Source organism: Seriola aureovittata, chromosome 18 (genome assembly GCF_021018895.1).
Source record: "Seriola aureovittata isolate HTS-2021-v1 ecotype China chromosome 18, ASM2101889v1, whole genome shotgun sequence".
Classification (NCBI taxonomy): Eukaryota; Metazoa; Chordata; class Actinopteri; order Carangiformes; family Carangidae; genus Seriola; species Seriola aureovittata.
This window is the reverse complement of record NC_079381.1, coordinates 21,721,045-21,740,657: the sequence shown is the minus strand read 5'-3', so window position 1 is coordinate 21,740,657 and position 19,613 is coordinate 21,721,045. Positions and strand designations below refer to the sequence as shown.

The following is a 19,613-nucleotide window of genomic DNA, read 5'->3' as shown; positions in this document are numbered from 1 at the left end:
GTATAGTAAGGCATAACATTTTATTTAAAATGTCATATCATAGTAAAGCATGAGAATGTCAAAAACATCATAATATCGTAAGGGATAAAAATGTCACAAAACGTCATCGTATAGTAAGGCATAAAAATGAGAAAAAAAGTCATGATATAGTAAGGCATAAAAATGTAAAAAAAATCATAGTAAAGTAAGGCAAAAAAAATTCCAAAAAAAACATAGTATAGTAAGGCTAAAAACGTCATAGTATAATACGGCATAAAAAGTCATAGTATAGTAAGGCATAAAAATTTCAAAAACGTCATAGCATAGTAAGGCATAAAAATTTCAAAAAACGTCATAGTATAGTAAGGCTAAAAAACTTTTTTGAAATGTCATAGTATTGTAAGGCATACATTTTTTTTTTAAATGTCATATTATAATAAGGCATAAAAATGTCAAAAACATCATAGTATAGTAAGGCATAAAAATGTCAAAAAACGTCATATTATAGCAAGGCAAAAAAATTTCAAAAAACGTCATAGTATAGCAAGGCATAAAAATGATAAAAAACATCATAGTATAGTAAGGCATAAAAATGTCAAAAAATGTCATAGTATAGCAAGGCATAAAAATGTCATAGTATAGTAAGGCATAAAAATATCAAAAAACATAATAGTATAGTAAGGCTAAAAAACTTTTTTGAAATGTCATAGTATTGTAAGGCATAGATTTTTTTTTTAAATGTCATATTATAATAAGGCATAAAAATGTCAAAAACATCATAGTATAGTAAGACATAAAAATGTAAAAAAAAAAAAAATCATCATAGTAAAGTAAGGCATAAAAATGTAAAAAAAAAACATCATAGTATAGTAAGGCATAAAAATGTCAAAAAACGTCATATTATAGCAAGGCAAAAAAATTTCAAAAAACGTCATAGTATAGTAAGGCATAAAAATTTCAAAAAACGTCATAGTATAGTAAGGCATAAAAACTTCAAAAAACATCATAGTATAGTAAGGCTAAAATTTTTTTTAAAAATGTCATAGTACAGTAAGGCATAACATTTTTTTTTAAATGTCATCTTATAGTAAGGCATAAAAATGTCAAAAAACGTCATAGTATAATACGGCATAAAAATGTCCAAAAATGTCATAATATAATAAGGCATAAAAATGTAAAAAAAAATAACACCATAGTATAGTAAGGCACAAAAATTTTAAAAAACGTCATAATATAGTAAGACATAAAAATGTAAAAAAAAAAACATCATAGTATAGTAAGGCAAAAGAATTTCCAAAAAAATCATGGTATAGTGAGGCTAAAAATGTCATAGTATAATAAGCCATAAAAAGTCATAGTATAGTAAGGCATAAAAATTTGAAAAAACGTCATAGTATAGTAAGGGATAAAAACTTGAAAAAACGTCATAGTATAGTAAGGCATAAAAATGTCAAAAAATGTCATAGTATAGTGAAGCTAAAAAACTTCAAAAATTGTTATAGTATAGTAAGGCATAAAAATTTTAAATACATCATAGTATAGAATGGCAGAAAACGTCATAGTATAGTTTGGCATAAAAGTTTTTAAAACATTATAGTATAGTAACGCATAAATATCCCAAAATAACATTTCAGTATAATACAGCATATAAATGCCTAAAAAAATCATAGTATAGTAAGACATAAAGATGTGAAAAAAAAAAAACATCATAGTAAAGTAAGGCATAAAAATGTAAAAAAAAAAAACATTATAGTATAGTAAGACGTAAAAATGTAAAAAAAAAAAAAAAAAAAAAAATCATAGTATAGTTAGGCATAAATATTTGAAAAAACGTCATAGTATATTAAGGAATAAAATGTCAAAAGTAAGTCTAAAAAATGTCATAAAATGTCATAGTAAAACCTCATAATATAGTAAGGCATAAAACGTTATAGTACAATAAGGTATAAAAATGTCAACAAAAAAACTCATAGTATAGCAAGGCACAAAGTGTAAAAAACATCATGGTATATTGAGGTATAAAATGTCATTATTATGGTCCGTAGTGTTGTGTATATGTGTATGTGTGCTGGTCTGCCCTCTGGGCCACCCTTTTCTCCACCTGGTGATTCGGCACGGGGATCCCTGATCCCCAATCAAGTGGTGGAGGTATAAAGGCGTGGGGAAGAGGCTCTATCCAGCAGCTGTGGAACTTTCTGTGTGTGTGTCTCTTTTCGGAGATAGCTGTGCGGATCTACATTAGTCATCTACACTGATAGTGATAGTGATCCTATCTGTTTGTTATTGTTCATTTGGTTTGTCTAAGTTTTGTGTTAAATTAGTGATTGAAGTTACCCAGTGTTAGTGTCAGTTTTCCTTTGTGTTTTTCTTTTTCTTTTGTGAATAAAATTACTTATTTGTTTGGATGAATCTGTTTTCCTATGTCTTTCTGTTTTGCACAGTTTATTTTATTCATTGTTACATCCCTCAACCCCTGGACTCCTTCAGTCTTAGTAACAGTCATAGTATAGTAAGGTGTCAGGGTTTTGAGGTAAGTAGGACCCAAATGCAGCCAAAACTTGGGGAACGGTGAAGACAGGTTTATTAACCAAAATCATAGACATGAACAGACGACGTGAACAAACCCTGAGCTAAACAGACGAACTGACCCAGACAAAGGGGAGCACAAGGACTATATAGACAAGGGAGGCAAGGGTGATTGAACACAGGTGAAACACATTATAGCGGGGCAGACAATCACCACACAGACACAGGACCAAGACAGGAAGCAAAAACACTGACACACAAGGAAACCAATTACAAAATAAAACAGGAAGTGCAAAAAGTCCAAATAAAACTAACAAAAGGTGTCTGCCATAGCAAACCATGACAGTAAGGCATAAAATGTAATTTTACAGGAAGGCATAAAAATATATATATATATATATATAGTGATATCAATATTATAGTAAGGTATAAAAAAAAACATCATAGTATTCATGGTGACATTTTCATGCGTCTGTCTTTTCTGTGCAGCACAATCAATTAGAATCTTTTGAATTTTATTTTGAATATACTGTTTCAGATAAGAATTTACAAAAATAATCTCACCACTCAGTAGATATTCTTAATTTCTTACATCATAATTTCCTTAATCGATTAAGCTGCTCAACAAAAGGCCAAGATACTTACTTGGTTGATAGAAAATCATTTGATCACATATGGATTCGAAATATCTACCATAACAATACAATAAAATAAAAGACATAATAGGAGATCAACATTTGCATGTATCAAATTTTAATTAAATCATCATATGTGTGCATTTTTGTTGGTTTTTGCCACAGACTGTATTTCAAGTCTCCATGGTTTTGGCATGGAAGGCAGCTATATGCAAAATAATGCAGTTCACACTGTGGCCACGGTGAGGCAGTGTGCCTAAATCACTGGAGTAAAGTGAACTCAAGGTATCAGTTCTTATTTTAGGAACCTATGTAAATATCATAAATGTGAGAAAACAGGTGTGACACTTCAGGCCGATCTTGAAGCTCTGAATGTAATATTGCTAAACACCAGTGTCTGTTAGTTGTGTTACTCAGCTGCTGAGATCCCACTCTTGATGACTGAGGCTCAAAATATTGTATATTCCTCTGGAGAGACAATCAGATGACACTGTGCAGTTGTTCTGAGACACGGAAGTCAAACTGTATTTATGTGTTCCTTATAATGTGCACAATGAACATTAACATCAGCTCTTGCTGAGCAATGCAGCCTGGAAGGAAACCTGACACCTTTGAGACACAAGGTTAGCAAAGGCTACCGAGAGATATTTATGGCTTTTGGTATGACTCATCTTTTTTTCCTAAACCACCATTTTTTTGAAATGTAACCAATCTGCAGAAGAGCATAGACAGCTAGCCTAATAAAAAAGTGAAGAACAAAACTGGAGGTGCACAGTTTAATACCCGTGCCTCATCTGTGTTTATTATTCTGACATGAAGAAAATCAGAAAGCCTTAAGTTCTGCCATTAACAAAAACTGTTGTGTCAGTATTCGCCAGCTATTTGTTTTTATTATATTATTTATTAAATGTATATTTGGTTGGTTCATCATTTGTCTGCACCACAGCTTGCACTAAATAAAGCTTGCAGTGTTACACTGTGGTTAAGATAGCAAGAAAACATCCCACAAGTAAATGTTTCCTCTAGTTGGTTTCCCCACTCTTGTATTCCTGTCTGCTTACATTTAGAAGTTCAGCAATAAAATACAAACTTTTGCTTGTTTGTGAATGAAAATTTGATATAACGTTTACTTGCTAAAATGCATCCTTTCATCAGGAGTGTCTGACATGCTGCTTAGTCACTGTTGTGACGCTGTGTCTAACCATGTAGCTATGCTCAGACTAGTGTTGAAGCTGATTAATGACTCTTTACCACAACTAACTGCAAGGCAGAACAAAACTAAGAAGAAGAAGTGGGTGGTTAACAAGAAGGACGGGGACTTTGCAAACTCGCTGCAGATGCTGTTGAGCTTGTGGAATTTAAACAACTTTAGCAAAAATGCTAACTGTGATTTGCTTAAATCTCGATTGGTGCACAGGTGTATGTGACATCACCTTTTTCCACAGAGATAAAAAGAAATATGGAAATCTCTCGCATGAAACAACCAAAACAGTTCTGACTTTGGCAGAAATTGTATGTTTATTTAAGTTCCCATTACTTATACTTAAAAGCTGAGAGAGAGAGAGAGAGAGAGAGAGAGAGAGAGAATACATTTAAAGGCCTTTAGAGCCCCTAGTTTTGCGATTATAGCATCTTACAAAGCACTGATGAGTTTTTGTTTATAGGAAAAAAACAAGATAATCGTGGTGATTTTCACACCTTTACTCTCAAAGTTAAATCCAATTATGTGACTGTTGGATTTTTAGTTCTCATAGTGGCTTTAAGTATCAGATTAAATGATATATGAGGGTTTGCCAAACAACGTCAATTCACTGACCTTTGCCCTCCAACTCGAACACACCTCGAACACCTGAACACCTGACACTCCTACAGGTGTAGCGTTCGCACGCCAGGTCATCTAGCTCACTCGCACACACATGCACGAACCTGAACGTCCACTAAAATCAATAATTTACTGGAAACTAATAAACCCTCTCGACTCCACCCCCCACCCCCACCCACCCCCACCCACCACCCACCCCCCATGTTCTGTAACTACACAGCTCATAGCAGGAGGAAAGACGCAGATCTGAAGTTAGTGACACTCTGACTGATACAGAGGTGTTAACAGACAAACCCATGTGTGTAAGCTACTTACAGCTTGTATACATTTCCTCATGATTTATAGTAATCAGGGGACATTCCTACTGCAAGTACATCTAACAGTCTGATGTGTGTATGCTGCACTTGAACACAGCGGAGACATTCAGGCCGTCCTCAGTTTTTCTTCCTTGCTCTGCTTTTCAATGACTAAAATACTTTGTGATCCACCTACTTGTTTGTAACCGACAGTGTTGACTATACCTCATGATAACACATGTATATTTCTTCCTGTCCAAGCGTTAGTGGAAGTGAGGCTTCAAAGAACCTTATCTTGCATCACATCTACATTCGCTAGCAAAATGTTATTCATGGTTCAAATTTCACAGTACAGAGGAGGAAGTTGAACTGTACAGCTGATCGGGGGAAAAACACTTGTTCCACTCTCCCTCAGCTTTAGGTGAATATTTTCAGAGCACTTCCTGTTTTCCTGCTTATCTGTAATGCCAAATAATCACTAATGACACGTCTTCTTTTTTTCTTCCAAGGATTCCCATTCAGTGTTGTAATAACTGTGTAATTCAATATGTCACTTCATTGTTGACCTCAGCAAATAAGTTCACACAGTGTTCATGTCATCACAATGATCCAAGTTTTTTTAAACATAGGCTTCACCGATCAGCCACAACATTAAAACCAGTTCCCGGTGTTAATGCTGATTATGTAGTAAAACAACAAATAGAGGTGGGTCGCTTTACTTCCTCCCATGTGCATCACATGCACCGACCACGCTCACAGACAGACACAGCCAAATGCAGCAATGTAGAACATGTATGCTGCACACCGCTAATAGACAGAAGAGATAGAAGCTAAGCTGGGGGCAGCGACTCTATTGTTTCCCTGCTGCTGTTATTAGTGAAAACAAGAAGGATTAGTTAGTGTACAGCATAAACTGCAGATCAGCACGTCTCCCATCCCAAACCACATGAAAACACAAACCATCTATCAGAGAGAAAACACTCTCACAAGACCCTGTTTTCTACAGTATATAACCTGTATGTGCTCAGCAGATGTTCACCAGCCGTGTAGCTGTGCGGTGGAGAAGTGCCGCTGACTGCACAAACAGAATGATGCAGTATTCATACATCACACTCCTCAAGTTTCTCTGTGCTCACCTTGGATCTGAATTTAAGCATGAGCATGATTTTGGAAACCGAGTCTATGATCTGAAATGAAACTGAACATGAAAGCTGAAAACGTCCCGCACACACACAGAGAATGACCTTTATGAAACCTGTGTTGTGTTCAGCAGTTCAACTTTTTCATAGATGTGAGATTTTTCATTGAGGGAAAATAAAGACTGTAGGTATCATTTAATCATTTTAAACTAAGTAATAAGTTTTACAACATGTCTGGATTTGTAAGCTGCACAATACAGATATTTTAGAGGAATAATTTCAATGGGTGACTTTTAAGCAGTTCCTTCGAGCTCCCACAGGTTCTCAAAATGAGAAAATAAACCACAATATGGTGGCATATACATAAAAGATATACATGCAGAGATGGTAGGTTGGTTGTGTGGTGAGCTGACATACTTCGCTGGCAGAAAGAATGCAGTTGGAACATGCAGCACAGAACTGTGTGATATTACGCTTCACTTTTCTGACTTGCTTATCTGCATTGTTCAGGCCACAGACGAGTTGTATCCACTTGCATTTCCTTATGTGGGAAGAACAAAAAGAAAAAAGAAAAACACAGTGCAAACCACCAGTTTTATTTAAAGTCACATTTAATCATTAGTTCAGAAGGTTGTGTATTTTGAAACCACCTCTAAATGACACTGACAGATTTTGAAACTCTTATGATTAAAATCTTTCCACATACACCAGAAGGAGTTCAGTCTCAAACATAACCACTGATTACAATCTTATTACCTAACCTTTTTAGTCATTCACCCTAATTACAAAAAAACATATTTGTAATTTGCTGTGACCACTAACATTTCCTTTCACTTTCACTGACTTGCTGGTGGAAGTAATCTAAGAGGCAAATATCTCAAAGCCTGGACCATATAAAAGCAAAACTACCTGCGTGGACACACACACCACTGGTCCTTTAATGGTGTCAGGTGTTAGTGTGTTTGAAACTGGCTGAAGTGAAGATGAACGTCCGTGAGAAAGAATCTCTCTCTAATAAACACAGCACTGTGGTAGAGCTGAAACTGATGATTATTTTCATTATAAATTAATTATTTGGTTATAAATCACCAGAAAACTCTGAAAACTTCCCTTAGAGCCCAAGATAACATCATCAGATATCTTTGTTTTGCTCGACCAGCAGTACAAACTTCATAGAGAATCAATTTCCCAGAATGTAAGACAAGAAAAAAGCAGCAAGTTTTCACATTGAAGATGTTTTTTCCTGGAAAAATAACTTAAATGATTAATTGACTATCCACATCGTCTCTACGTTGGTTTACCCTTACGACATGCTGCTGATTGGAATGACTTTTGATTCTCCTCCAGCTTCTCCTCCAGGCACTGAATGATGATGGGGTCGACTTTGGGGTCGAACTTATTGGCGAACCAGTGACCGTAGTTGAGTAACCAACGCATTTCTGCGGCGCCATAAATACAAACGCTGCGAACATGTTGCCCTGAGCAGGGCGGGTACAGGCTCTCCTCCAGGTAATGCCACTTCACCAGCCTGGTCTTACTCTTCAGGTCAGTGACATCGGGCTGGGATCTGGGCACCTCCCCGGGTACACCTGGCAGCCGCACCAGCGTGGCCCAGAAGTGCTCATCGGGAGAGTAGGTGTCCTCTGACCAGGCTAGAAAATCCTTCACCACAGCTGAGGAGTCCATGTGCACAACAAAGTCCCGTGACAAGACAAAATAGGCATTGCCAGAGAAGATCTCGATACCATGAGGCGGCGGCGTTTTCATCTGCTCTGTTTTCACGGGCAGTTTTTTATACTCAAAGCTGGCGTCTCTCAGCTCGTGGCGGAAGGTGAACCTCTTCTTCTTCTGCTCGCTGGGTCGGCTTGACTCCAGCATGTTTGCACCATTCAACTTCTTCAGCTCTGACACCAGCTCCTTATTGGACCTGAGGGGGAAATCTTGGCCGCAGAGGTTGATGACATACTTCCACTTGACCTGTGACCCCAAAAGGTCGGACAGACAGTTGAGGTCAGCCTTCAGTCGACTGATGCTCGCATAGTAGACGGACTCTCGCTTGGAAGCGATGAAGACATTGGGCAAACAGCGGGCCAAACCCTCAATGGCTGCAATGAACTGAGCGGAGGACTTCTGATCGTAGTGAACACAGTAGATGTTGCCCGGTGAGTACAGCACTTTGAGGAGTCTCTCCACCATCCATGCAGATTTATGCACAACCATAGAGTAAGCGAGAGGGAAGTCTCTCTCCTCCTCTGAGACGCACACGTCATCATAACCTCTGGACTTGATGAATAATGGGCAGTTCGACGTGACGTTAACAAGACTTTCATCCGCATCCTCCACAACTTGTTTCCTGCGGATGATCAGAGATTTACCCACCTCCACCGGGTCCATGTCATATATGTCTGAGCAGCTGATGTTGTACTTCTGAAACATCTGGATGTCATCTAAAGCTGCCAGAGGAGGTAGAGATTCGATGATGTAGCTGTACTTAAAGAAGAGCAGGACGCACAGAGTCAGCAGTACCAGGCATGACAGGCATGACAGGCGTGACAGGCGTGACAGGTGTGACAGTAACTGCCTTCTTCTTAGCCTCACACATGAACATGTTGTAATCATTCTGTGGTGAAGGAGAAACGCAATGTGAGGGAACAGAAACCAAAAACTAACTGCAACTTTTTTATAGAAGTCAAACCTATGAAACGTGAGAAACTGACGCGACTCCTGCGCTCAGAAGTCTCAGAAGCTTTGACTCGTACACTCTCACCTTGGTCCAGGTGCCGCTCAGCTGAACGCGTCGCAACCCGGTTCACCAAGAACCTGAAAGTTGTAAGAACAAGGACACATTCAGATTTCCATCAGCTGTTTGTCCCTGCTCACATCAATAAAAGCGATTTGATAATGAACAACTTACCGATGTCAGAAGAAACAACAAGAGTGGACATTTGTCTTCCGTGCCGTTCCACTTTTACGCATGACCGCTCCGACATCTGTGGACACTTTCAGCTTGAAAACATCTCTCCACTCAGAGATACTTCGCCACATGGTTAACCGGAGCGTATGAAGAGGTCAAGAACACGCTCTGAGTCACAGTGGCTTATTGAGAGGGAGAGGGAAAAAATAACCCGGAAAGAGGGAGGGGCTCAGGGACGCTAATAAATGCACCAATAAAATATGACAGATAAAAGCTGCAAGAAAGGTTGTTTGCGTGTCATGTCACCACCGGGTTGATTAAATGTGGATGTTACATGAAGCATAATGAAAAAGTGAATAAAGAGTGCGAGTGAAGAAGCCGAGCGTAAATTTCAGACAATCCCCGAGCAAATGATAGTGGAGCTGCAGCTGATTAAAGAGGATGAATGAAAACCCCGTGGCTCGAGTCATTTGAACTCTGCGAGAAAAAAAAACTGAGAAGATCAAGGAAACTGTGAAAAGTTTGGAACAGCAACATACTTGTTTTGTTTTGTTTTTTTTAGAGAATGTTTAACGGTGAACAACGTCTGTTTAAACCAGATCTACTTGTTTCAGGAGTGAAGAGAAAGTTATTTGTGATTATAATAACCCAAATCTGATGCTTCAAAAAAGAAAACTATTTTATAACTGAGCTATTGACTCAAAGTTTTCTTTCAGAATCAGTTGCACAATCTATTTTTTTTTTTTTAAAACTAATTAAATGTGAAAGATAAATACCAACTGAAGAGTTCTTCTCAACGACTTCAAACAAGCTCTGCTGGCTCAACTCAAAATGATGCAGAGCTTACAGTGTCACCTCTGGATCAGTAAATCAACAGAAGCTTATCCTTTCATTATGAGTGTATGAAATGATATGTCCTCTGTGTTTTTAGGAGCTACAGTTTGCAAGTAGTTTGAACAAACTTCTGCGGCGTGGAACATGTGGTTTGGCACCGAAGAGACACTGAGATTTAAGCTTGACATTATGTTCTTACCAAGCAGGTAAAACCTCATTAACACAAGGAAGAGTCATGTGCTGTCTGAAATTAACTCAATATAACACAATATAGCCTGCATAAGGAACATGTAGCAGTGAATGGGTGGTCTTGGTTCTGGAAAAGATTAATGGAGCTGTGGATTGCATGAAAAAACTTTTTAATTTCACCAACAGAATTGTTGTGGTGCTTAAGCCTCAGTCCCTGTGCCTGTTTAAAAATAGCAGCAGACAGGCCCAGTCTACATATCATTGCACATCATCCAGACCAGATGTTACCGTCTGTTAAAGCAATTTGCGACATTTACTGTGAAAACTGCAGAAAACTCCAATTTAAGGAAGTGGTTTTCACTCAGATACATTAAAAGGTAAAGACTGAAAAAAGTTAGAAGTCAGGCCGTGACCTCTGCAGAGTCACCCACAGGTGTCCAAGAAAACGCAATATTCAGAGAGATAGTGTGCAAAGAAATAAACAGGCAAAGTAAATATTGACACTATAAATGCAAAGTGTGGCTTATAAAATGTGTAATATATAACCAGGACAGAAGAACACCTGCAGGCTCATAAAGGACCTGTAGTGGCTTCCAGGCCCCGAGCTTTAATTTATTACTTAAAACTACTTGTATTGATGTCATATCATTTCTATGAATGACTATAGCCACTTACATGTTGCACTCAGAAGTTGTTACATCAGCCGAAACACAAAGGGAAAGATCAGATGTATATGATGCTTTGTTTTGTCCTGTATTTTACTAGATTTGGACCATTAAGGATGCATGAAATCATGAGCAATTAATGTGTATGTAAGTATGATTCATGCATTAATTCACAACAGGCTGTTTTGTGTGATGTAACCTGTAAGAGATTACACTGTGGAGCCAATTCATTATGTACTTTGTCGTCATAGAAATAGGAAATGTTCAATTTAAATGTCCACATGCTATAAGGAGCACAGAGCAGCTTATTGACTCTGAAACAAACAGGCTATGGTTTGCATAAGTCAATGCAAAGTAAAATATGAAAATTCTATTTGCAGAAAGGCAACATGATTTTCATAAAATAGAATAAGAGCCTCTTTAATCTGTCTCAATAACTCATCCATTACAATTAGAATAATATTTTAATGACTGTGTTACAGTCTCTACAAACTGTTGCTGATACTGTTCTTGAAGGTTCTGTAGATGATCGTCACTGCCACTAGATGTCGCACTACACCACCAGCATCTCAGACCAAAACAACTGCTTCATTGACCACAACCTCCGGCCTCCATTTGGACTTATTTGCTGGGCCCTAGCTGCAGGATTGACTCTGACGGGTCTGGTCAAAACTTCCAAAGCTAACGTGCACACGCTGCCAGATACCAAAACAAAGATCAGGGCCCTTCATAGCAATACTTTAGTGTTTAGCGGTGGAGGTTTTTAATATTTACTACACATTTGGACAAAAACCAAATGACAACAAAGCTCTATCTTGGGGTCCCAAGATATGTAACATATATAATGGAATGAACATTTACTTGCTCTGTTTAATATTGTTTTATGTATTTTCATGTATAGTCTGGAGATGAATGATCTGTGATGTAATGATGCTGAGCCCGAGAAAAGTTTCTCCAAGGGGAAAATAAAATACAGTAATGTGCAAAAGTTTTAGGCACTTTAAATGTTTAGATTCATCATTTATATGATTTTGTTTCATGTGTTATTAAGATTCATTATCATTGCATATGGCAGGAAACTTGTACTGAAACTCCCTAGTGGTCAAACAGGTTTAATATCATTCAAATATCTATCATATTGTATAATAATAAGATAATATACACATCACTTGTACATTGTATGAACAAATACATTATGAAACCAAAACTAAATAAGTAAAAGCTTAAAAAACTACTATTATTTGCCTTTTTTTAAATGTATTTTTTTTCCTATGCTTTCCACAGCCTTCACCTCTGCATCACCTCTCGCCACGCCCCCTTACGTACAACGTAAACATGACGTTGGGGTTTCCGCAAACGCCATGTTGGTTTCGTTACATCAGATCGAAGTAACCAGCCAGCTAAGCGATTTGTGGAAGAGACACTATTATGATGGAAAGGACTCTGTGATCACGGCGAAACTCACCTCTGGAAGTGCGTGAATGTAATTTTGTGTTTATAGACAGTAACTGAAAAAAGTGTTGTGACGATGGGGGGCGAACTGACCTTGGCGACGGTCTGTCGGTTGGTCCGGGTGTGACAGCTAATGTTGCTAATGCTAACCAACGCTAGCAGTAACTCAGCGTACAGTCAGGAGCTACGAGCCTCGTGTTTACATATAGATATTACTTGAGGCACCTGTCTTTGTCTACGACAAAAGGGAACACCTGAGTCTGTCGGCAAATTGTGAGCTAAAAGTTTATCTTTCGCGGTAGTTAGCCATTAACAAGAAGGTATATTGTGGTGTTAACAGCTGTCCGGTGAACATACAGACTGTGGGTTTGTCATCATCACTTAAAATACAGCAGCCACAGTTTCTGCCAACACCTTCTGTCTCACAGTCTTGCAAATTACCTGGACTACATTTTGTCTTGTTGGACTGGAAACGATGGGTTGATGTTATTATCCCTCTCTAATACAGGTGAGGCTGTGACCTTAGGCAGCAGGAAAGAATCCTTAGGCCATGTTGGCACGTCTCTTCAGGCTCCACGGCCTGTTGGTGGCCTCCCACCCATGGGAGGTAATAGTGGGCACCCTGGCTCTCACGGTCTGCCTCGTGTCCATGAACAGCCTGGCAGGGAGCAGCCAGATGTGCAGCTGGAATGAGTGCCCCAAAGTCGAGGAGGTGAGTCAGGGTGTGGGTGTGGCAGGTCGTCTCTGCTGCTCAGACTGTGACTACATGCTAACATGAAGACTGTTTTCTTGCAGAAAGTCCACAGCAGTGACATAATCATCCTGACGGTCACTCGCTGCATGGCCATCGTTTACATCTATTTCCAGTTCAAGAATCTCCGACAACTGGGCTCCAAATATATACTGGGTCAGTATTATGAGCTGGCACTGCTTCACATCGCCCAGCACTGATTTGAAAATGCCACGCTGTGCATATTTAAACTGCCAACTTTCTGTCTTTTCTCTTCTTACAGGTATTGCAGGTTTATTTACAGTGTTTTCCAGCTTTGTGTTCAGCACTGTGGTCATCCACTTCTTCGGGAAAGAGCTGACGGGTCTCAAGTAAGTGTTTCATGTGCACATGTAACATGTTGTTCTGCAGCCAGATCATTGAAGAATTGCAATAATTCAGATCCTAGTTCAGGATTTCTTATGGGTTGTTTTATAGTTGAGGTTACAAGTTACAAGTGCCATTATAATGGTTTGCAGTTCTCTGCAGTTGGACTAAGATTTACAGATTCAGGTTGAGACTCAGACTCAGAGCTGTGCAGCCATTTCACCTTCATGATGAGTCATTTGATTCAGTTGTAAAATCAAAGATAACACTGAATTGATCTTTGATTATTAACTTGTCATGTGACACTTTGCCCACTCAGAAACTTCAGTGTCACTTGTGGCTTTCTGGCGATGTAGACAGGCCGGCGGTGAAATAATACAATGTCATTTCCTGATTGTTATTGAACTGTTTTCCCTCCAGTGAAGCCCTGCCGTTCTTCCTCCTGCTCATCGACCTCTCAAAAGCTTGTGCATTGGCCAAATTTGCTCTCAGCTCAAACTCTCAGGTAATGTCACACACACTGTATTTGCATTTATATGAACTGTAACTGCTGAACTATGTGGTAAAAGTAGATGAGGTGTCACTGAGTAGTGCTTCGGCCACGTGTCTTGTTCATAGGAGGAGGTGAGGGAGAATATTTCCCAGGGCATGGCCATCCTGGGCCCCACCTTCACCCTGGATGCTCTGGTTGAGTGTCTGGTCATTGGGATTGGCACCATGTCAGGTAAGAAATGATAGTATTTCTTCACCTCCAAAACAGTGACAGCTGTGTTCTGTATATTTACTGATGATAAACTGAGCGGAAATCATCTCTGTCATTTTCCAGGTGTGCCTCAATTAGAGATCATGTGTTGTTTTGGCTGCATGTCTGTCCTGGCCAATTACTTTGTCTTCATGACCTTCTTCCCTGCATGTGTCTCACTGGTCCTGGAGGTAAGGATGATTTGTTGGCAGTTATAGTTGAGTCTGACAGGAACTCAAAATGAGTTATTGCATCTGACAGTTAATCTGTGTGTATGCTTTACAGCTGTCCAGGGAAAGTCGTGAGGGTCGTCCAATCTGGCAGCTGGGCCATTTCGCCCGCGTGCTGGCCGAAGAAGAGGACAACAAGCCCAACCCTGTGACCCAGAGGGTTAAAATCATCATGGTGAGAAACTGTATCCAGCTTTGTTACCACAGATGTGAACAATATACTTGAAAGCACGACGGCGTGTGGTCTAACTGGAATATTTCACGATCTCCTCCTCAGTCTCTGGGTCTTGCCTTGGTTCACGCTCAGACTCGACTAGCAGCTGAGAATCCAGGTCAGAGCCGGGCAGTGGACGGGCCCGTAGCGAAGAGACTGGACTCTGATGGAACCGTGTGGCCTCTGAAGCTCACCAGGTAAAAACATCAGAGAAGGAATATCGCTCGTACTGTAACTACATTTGACTCGTCGATTCCTGTGTGGTCACCCACCGATGCATGACTTCCTCTTCTCGGTTCACCCCCTGCCAGTATGGACCTGGAGCAGGTGATAACCCTCGGTCTGGCCCTGCTCCTGGCTGTGAAGTACGTCCTCTTTGAGCAAACGGAGACAGAGTCTTCCCTCTCGCTGAAGACCCCCATTATCAGCTCCTCTCCACCCCAGAAGCCCCGGGTGGCAGACGACTGTTGCAGGAGGGACCTCCCGGCCCAGAAATTCCAGAAGAGCGTGAATTGTGTCTCAACAACCAACCCCACCCCCGCGGCTGTCTCGGACCCCAAACTTTCAGCTGAAGCCGATACAGCGATCAGAGAGAAGGGTGAGACTTACGATGGGCCCTGCTAGCTTTAATAATGTCTGTGTTCACTGATGTTGCTGCTTAACACGACCGTGTGTTTGTCCTGATTCATTTCAATAGAAGTGACTCAGGCTCCAGCAGTCTCATTGGAAAACAGCCCCTGTGTTTCATGTCCTGAGGAGCCTCCTGCTCTGACACCTTTCCCTTTAAGTAGCTGTGATTCAGAGCCTCGTTCGCTGGAGGAATGTGTGGCCGTCCTCTCAGATCCTCAGGTAATAGAAAATCCTCTAAGCACACAAACATCACAAGTTCTGTGTGTGTCTCTGAAAGTTTAATAAGTCTACCGGTTTGCTTCCCAGAGAGGCGCCCGTTTCCTCAGCGACGCCGAGGTGATAAACCTGGTGACCTCGCGTAACATCCTGAACTATAAGCTTGAAGCGGTCCTTGAGACTCCAGAGAGGGGTGTGGCCGTCCGGAGGGAAATGTTATCACCCAAACTGCCCGTTCCCTCCGCCTTGTCCTGTCTGCCCTACAAGGACTACGACTACACGAAGGTATCGGGAGCGTTTTTGTAAAATGAGAAGTGGGATTTATTCTTTTGGTTTAGTAGTAGTTTTTGATTCAGTCATGTAGTTGCACATGATACAGATCACTCTTCAACCTAAAGTGAATTATACATTTTAAAATTTAAATTAGCATTGTTCCATAATTTGACCCGAACTATAGAAATACATCTCCTTTCCTTTTGTGCTGTAAACTTACAAACACTTCTGTATTGGAAAATGATTCTCTGCTGCTGGATTCCTTTAGTTTCTGTGTTCATGTTGCTGGAGCGCGACTGATATTCAGCCTGTGTTTATGATCCTGTAGGTGATGGGCACTTGCTGTGAGAATGTCATCGGGTACATGCCGGTGCCGGTGGGAGTGGCTGGTCCTCTTCTGTTGGACGAGAAGCAGTTTTACGTTCCCATGGCGACCACAGAGGGCTGCCTGGTCGCCAGCACTAACAGGGGATGCAGGGCGCTTTCTGTAAGTGACTGTAGCTGTGTGTGTGCGTTTGTGTGTGTGTGTGTGTGTGTGCGTGTGCTGACTCTGTCTTCCGTCCTGTCCAGCTGAGCGGGGGTTGCCGCAGCAGGATCCTAGCTGACGGTATGACCAGGGGTCCCGTGGTGAGACTGCCCTCGGCGTGCCGGGCTGCAGAGGTCAAAGTCTGGCTCGAGACCCCGGAGGGTTTCAGTCTGATCAAAGAGGTCTTCGACAAGACCAGCAGGTCAGAGGAAATGCTGTGACTGGCTACAGAATCACATACGTGATGTGTTTTTGAAGGACACACAGAACATATGAATATTTGGTCTCACTAGGTTTGCTCGCCTGGAGAAGCTGTTGGTGGGTTTAGCTGGGAGGAACCTTTACATCCGCTTCCAGTCGCAGACAGGAGACGCCATGGGCATGAACATGCTCTCCAAGGTCTGTTGTGAGGAAGTCGGCTGTCAGTGCTCCTGTCGCTTGTATCTCCATGACCATGAATCCTTATCAGTGTGTGCGCTGTGTTTTCCCCAGGGCACTGAACAGGCTCTGCAGAGACTCCAGCAGCAGTATCCAGATGTTGAGGTGCTGTCGCTCAGCGGCAACTACTGCACCGACAAGAAGTCTGCTGCCATAAACTGGATTCTGGGCCGGGGCAAGTCTGCTGTGTGCGAGGCCACCGTCCCCGCCAAGGTGGTCAGGGAGGTAAACACAGCAGAAATGAAACTTTACACTAGAAGACGTGACGGTGTAAAATGTCTGCTCACCAGCCACGATCATCAGTGTGTTTCTAATGTAACGTAACGTCTGTAGGTGCTGAAGAGCAGAACAGCTGCTCTGGTGGAGCTCAACATCAACAAGAACCTGGTGGGCTCGGCCATGGCGGGCAGTATAGGGGGCTTTAATGCTCATGCTGCCAACATCGTAGCAGCCATATACATCGCCTGTGGACAGGTAATCATCACTAGTAATAAATAGTAAATATAAATAGTAATATCAGAACCTTTAAATTGATTTCCTGAATCAAGCTCATGCATGGAAAAAATGAAATCTATGAAACTTTTAACTCTCACCAGTCAGACTGATTCAGCTCGGAATCAGAGACGTGCTGTGAAAAATGAGACATGAATCACGTGATCACGCTCACTGAGTAATACTGCTGCGTTTCAGGATCCTGCTCAGACAATAGGCAGCTCCAACTGCATCACTCAGATGGAGCCTGCTGGTCCAGATGGAGAAGACCTGTACATCAGCTGCACCATGCCCTCCATAGAGCTGGGGACTGTGGGAGGGGGCACCAACCTGCCGCCACAGCAGGCCTGTCTACAGGTAATGCACTTTTTAATTATTTATTTGTTTCAGTTTTAAGTCTCTGAACTCCACTTCACTTCATAACTCATCCTTCAGATGAGTGCACGAATGAATAATTCATTTCAGTACCAAATAAAACTTAATAAAACATTTCTTGAAAGATATTATAGTAGCAAATCATTAGAGAATTTACTCCCATAAAATATATGCACATGCATCCTCATTGTAAATTCACAAAAAAATGAAATGCAGCAAGTAAAGAGCTAGAGGAGGGGAGAGGGGTGATGACTCTGCAGGGACTGTGATGAATCAGGAGGTTTTTAAGGCAGATACTAAATAAGGAAACTGGACAAATATAGGATCTGATGAAATGTGCTTTGTAGAGGAACATAACTCATCATTTCATCGACCTTGCACAGCCAGGATCACACAGGAAACATATCTACGGTGTCACAGTAAATAGCCGTGTCCATTTCTGTCTCTCTTCAGATGCTCGGTGTCCAAGGTACCAGTCCCAACCAGCCCGGTGAGAACGCCCGTCAGCTGGCCCGTGTAGTCTGTGCCACCGTCCTGGCTGGAGAGCTCTCCCTGATGGCTGCTCTGGCTGCCGGACACCTCGTCAAGAGCCACATGAGCCTCAACAGGTCAGACGCCTTCACTCAGCTTCTCCCTGGTCTGTGCATGTTGTAGTTTTCCCTGTGAGTGCTGAACTTGTTCTGTTCTTCACTTCTAGATCCAAAACAAATTTGCCAGAAACACCTTCACAGAAGTCAGAGACAGCTGCGTGACGTTGAATGTTGACGGTCCATCCAGCGCTCCGGATACCGGCACAACACGTCACTGTGAGAATGGAGGGGGGGGGGGGGGGGGCTCCTGATCACCTGGGCTGTGGAAATCCTAAAAGACTAACAAGCTGATGAACAGACCAACACATGCTGAATCAAACAGCCAACGTGTGCTTGTTTTGCGTGTCGCCCGACTGACTGCGAAAAGAGACTTCCTGGGTTGCGTTGTTATGTTGCCGTTACTTATTTGTGCCATTGGTCTGCATCTTAATGCTGCAGTAAAGCCAGAGAAAGCCTTCGCTGTTGTCGACAGTGATCCTTCAGACAACTGGGAATCATGACGGAGCTTGGATCGACAAAATCCACCATTCTGCACAAAGTCTTGAACCAGTATCCTGGGCCTCTCAGGAGTCGTGAAGCCAGAAGCCATCCCTCCGTCACACGTGGGAACACTCAGCTTCTACATACAGTAAATCTCTGTGTAGCTCTCCATCTAAAATGCATGAGGTCAGACCTTCAGACAGCTATAACATGTTTATGTGAAACATTTGCACTCGCCACAAGCTTTGCTCGAGACAGCTCAGTTACTGCAACAAATAACATTAGATGTTTGAAATGCCAACTCGCTGCCTGAATGTATGTTGTACTATATCAGTGTTGTAGGAAATCACTTGCACAACTTTTCCTGAATGAAGGTGCTACTGTATACTGTGTATACTGTAGAGGGACTATGGAAAAACAAAAAGCACCTGCTGTCAGTTTGTCTAGACTCTGATCAACCACCCAGATGAACTGCAGAGGCAGGTTGTTTTTCTTTTCTTTTTCTTTTTTTAAGGCTCATAGGAAAACCAAAGCCATATTAATTTAATAAACTTTTATGGTACACTATTATATGTGTGCAATTATGGATTCATCGGCATGGTGGAGGTAAACGGACGGGTTTAAAGCATCACTGACTACAGGTACCGCAGGTTCTTGTATCGTCATTGATGCTGAAGTGGCCTTACGTAAGAGAGAAGCTGAGCCTCAGCATGTTCTAGTTAGAATATTCAATTGCAAGCTATCTGTGTGAAAAGATTGTCTTGAATGTTTTATTTAAAAAATAAATACCATTATGTTACCTCTTAGTGATGTTTCATTCGTCTTTGTGTAACATGAACAAATGGCTCCAAACATGGAAA

At 41.1% G+C, this 19,613-nt stretch overlaps 2 protein-coding genes across 2 annotated transcripts; one reads left to right on the top strand and one right to left on the bottom strand.

Moving 5' to 3' along the window:
- Window positions 1-6,977: 6,977 nt before the first annotated feature.
- LOC130186507 (beta-1,3-galactosyl-O-glycosyl-glycoprotein beta-1,6-N-acetylglucosaminyltransferase 4-like) lies at window positions 6,978-9,884 on the bottom strand. Its single transcript, XM_056403681.1, has 3 exons — window positions 9,312-9,884; window positions 9,165-9,217; window positions 6,978-9,017 (listed from the first exon to the last, which is right to left on the bottom strand). Exon 3 carries the CDS (start codon window positions 9,014-9,016, stop codon window positions 7,685-7,687), a length of 1,332 nt encoding a protein of 443 aa, XP_056259656.1. The 5' UTR covers window position 9,017; window positions 9,165-9,217; window positions 9,312-9,884; the 3' UTR covers window positions 6,978-7,684.
- A 2,448-nt stretch (window positions 9,885-12,332) lies between these two features.
- Window positions 12,333-19,559, top strand: LOC130186897 (3-hydroxy-3-methylglutaryl-coenzyme A reductase-like). Its single transcript, XM_056404226.1, has 20 exons — window positions 12,333-12,472; window positions 12,960-13,163; window positions 13,247-13,358; window positions 13,465-13,552; window positions 13,968-14,052; window positions 14,166-14,271; window positions 14,374-14,480; window positions 14,575-14,694; window positions 14,797-14,930; window positions 15,045-15,331; window positions 15,431-15,582; window positions 15,670-15,864; window positions 16,181-16,339; window positions 16,423-16,580; window positions 16,672-16,777; window positions 16,871-17,041; window positions 17,150-17,290; window positions 17,507-17,665; window positions 18,137-18,291; window positions 18,381-19,559. Exons 2-20 carry the CDS (start codon window positions 13,002-13,004, stop codon window positions 18,433-18,435), a joined length of 2,652 nt encoding a protein of 883 aa, XP_056260201.1. The 5' UTR covers window positions 12,333-12,472; window positions 12,960-13,001; the 3' UTR covers window positions 18,436-19,559.
- Window positions 19,560-19,613: the final 54 nt, after the last annotated feature.